The sequence below is a fragment of the Eucyclogobius newberryi genome, unplaced genomic scaffold, assembly GCF_026437365.1.
Source record: "Eucyclogobius newberryi isolate DKJ021-1_F unplaced genomic scaffold, fEucNew1.0.hap1 SCAF_21, whole genome shotgun sequence".
In the NCBI taxonomy this organism is placed as follows: Eukaryota; Metazoa; Chordata; class Actinopteri; order Gobiiformes; family Gobiidae; genus Eucyclogobius; species Eucyclogobius newberryi.
Window position 1 is genome coordinate 10,309,160 of NW_027315846.1, and position 2,085 is coordinate 10,311,244.

Here is a 2,085-nt window from a genome sequence, read left to right on the forward strand (position 1 = left end):
GCAGAAGGTGGAAAGTGGACTCAACTTTTTGGAACAGAAGATGGAGATCGAGCGCCCCTCTAACGTGACTCTTTTCGATTTCGTGGGGGGGCTGCAGCTGCTCCGAAACGGGAACATCAGGACTGCCATCCCCGTCATCCTGATCGGCGTGTGCGTCTGCGGAGCGCTGTGCAACCTCCTCGTGCTGCTGGTCTTCATCCGCGACTTCAGAAAGGGAAGAGGCTCAGAAGTGAAGGCGCTCCTCGCGTCTCTGGCGTCCGCAGACCTGCTCATCCTGTTGCTGTGCGCTCCGGTGCGCGCGGTCACGTACTACAAACAGATCTGGACTTTGGGGAGCTTCGTGTGCAGGACCGCGGACTGGTTTCAGCACTCGTGCATAGTTGCCAAAACTCTCATTTTAGCCGCAACCACCAGGTCCAAACACACTTTTCTCGTGGTGGGAGAGGGCGGTTTCCAGAATGCCACTTGGATCCACGGGGCTCTGGTGTTCGTTTGGCTCGTCGCGATGTTCTTCTCCATCCCGCAGCTGCTGTTCGCGTCTCTGGTGCCATACGGTGGGGATGAGGTCCTGTGCGTCTCGGAGATGCCGGTGTGCGCGTCGGATTTCGCGAGCCTCTTCTACAAGATCTACCCAACTGCGGCGTTTGTGGTCCCCGTCATCTTCACGCTCGCGTATTACACCAAGACGCTCCACGGCGCGGTCAATAACGGGCCAAATCCGCGGCACCAGAGCAAAGTTACGCTGGTTTTGTTGTGTCTAAGTGGCGCTCAGGGGCTCATGCTTTTACCAGAGTGGGGGACTTTCACCTGGATACGCCTTGGCTTCAACAGACCGCCCGCGGGCTTGTTAATCTTCGCCAATGTTTTATTTTACACGTGCAGTTTGGTGTTTCCCGTGCTCCTCATGACGATGTACGACGACGTGCGCCAAGGACTCGTTTCCCTTTGTTACATGATGACCTGCAGACCCCAAAAACGTCCACCGACAACTGACTGCAGTTTGTGCGTGAAACCAGATGGGAATGGCGCAGAGGCGTGCGCAAATGAAGTGGTCACAAACAACGCCACGGATAAAACCTTCCCAGACGTGGAGCACTTTTGGACAGGGCGCAGAAACACGCACGTAGAAGATGAGCAAGACCCAGTGCCGTGGGAAAGAGATGAGAAGATGCTGCAGAGTGAAGTGCAATCAAATCAAACTGACTCAAAACAAGAGTGAACTTAATGTTATGTCAAGGGACTGGCGATGTGAATCTATAAAAGCTCGTTATGTGAAAGTTTGTGGACAATTGCTGACTTGAATTGTTTGGTTGAGGTGGTTACAGTAAATGGACAATCCCTTATACAGTACCTGTATGTGGGGTTCTTTGACTTGCTGGTGTATTGTATCATAGCTGTGTGAAATGAACATAATCTCCAAATATCTTTACATTGGCCTAAAGTAAAAATGAAATGTGACTAACATGCACCATATAACTGCTGTATAAGTTCAAACCACATGCGACCTTAACAGGCAGAAGATAAAGAAATTATTGAAAAAAATAATGTATAGCTCTATTTACATAGATATTTACATATTTACAGTCTAAGGGAGAACAAAGTGATTCCATGTGGATTCTGGCATATGTATTTTTGAAAGACATTGCTGTCGTAGATTGATGTAACATATTTGTAAAATTGTAAATGTCAATGGTTTCTTGTGTTTTTACCTAAACCCTTTGCTATAGTCTTTATTATGAATAGGAGTTTTTACACTGACAATGTTGTGATATTGTTGTGCATTAAACAATGTTTCTCCATCAGTGCTCTCCGTCTCTCTCTTTTGTTATTTTATGCCGGTTAATCAGGGATGAGATACGAGGCAAAGCAGCAAATCTCTCTCCATTTAATTCAAGTGAAATGAATATTAAAATAAATGGCTAGTGTAATCCAGTGGTCTGTTTTAGGTCAAAGACTGTAATCATATTTAAGGCACAGGCTGGAGCAGGTTCATTAAATATGCCTGTTTTATGGCTTTGTTTTTCCACAGACCATGCAATAAATGTCCCTTTTGGCACTTTTTGTTTTAATACTCATATGGCATTA

General features: G+C 46.7%; 1 protein-coding gene across 1 annotated transcript; it reads left to right on the forward strand.

The window, feature by feature from the left end:
* LOC140370850 (G-protein coupled receptor 151) lies at positions 1-1,802 on the forward strand. Its single transcript, XM_072458104.1, has one exon. The coding sequence runs from the start codon at positions 41-43 to the stop codon at positions 1,217-1,219; it is 1,179 nt and encodes a 392-aa protein (XP_072314205.1). The 5' UTR covers positions 1-40; the 3' UTR covers positions 1,220-1,802.
* Positions 1,803-2,085: the final 283 nt, after the last annotated feature.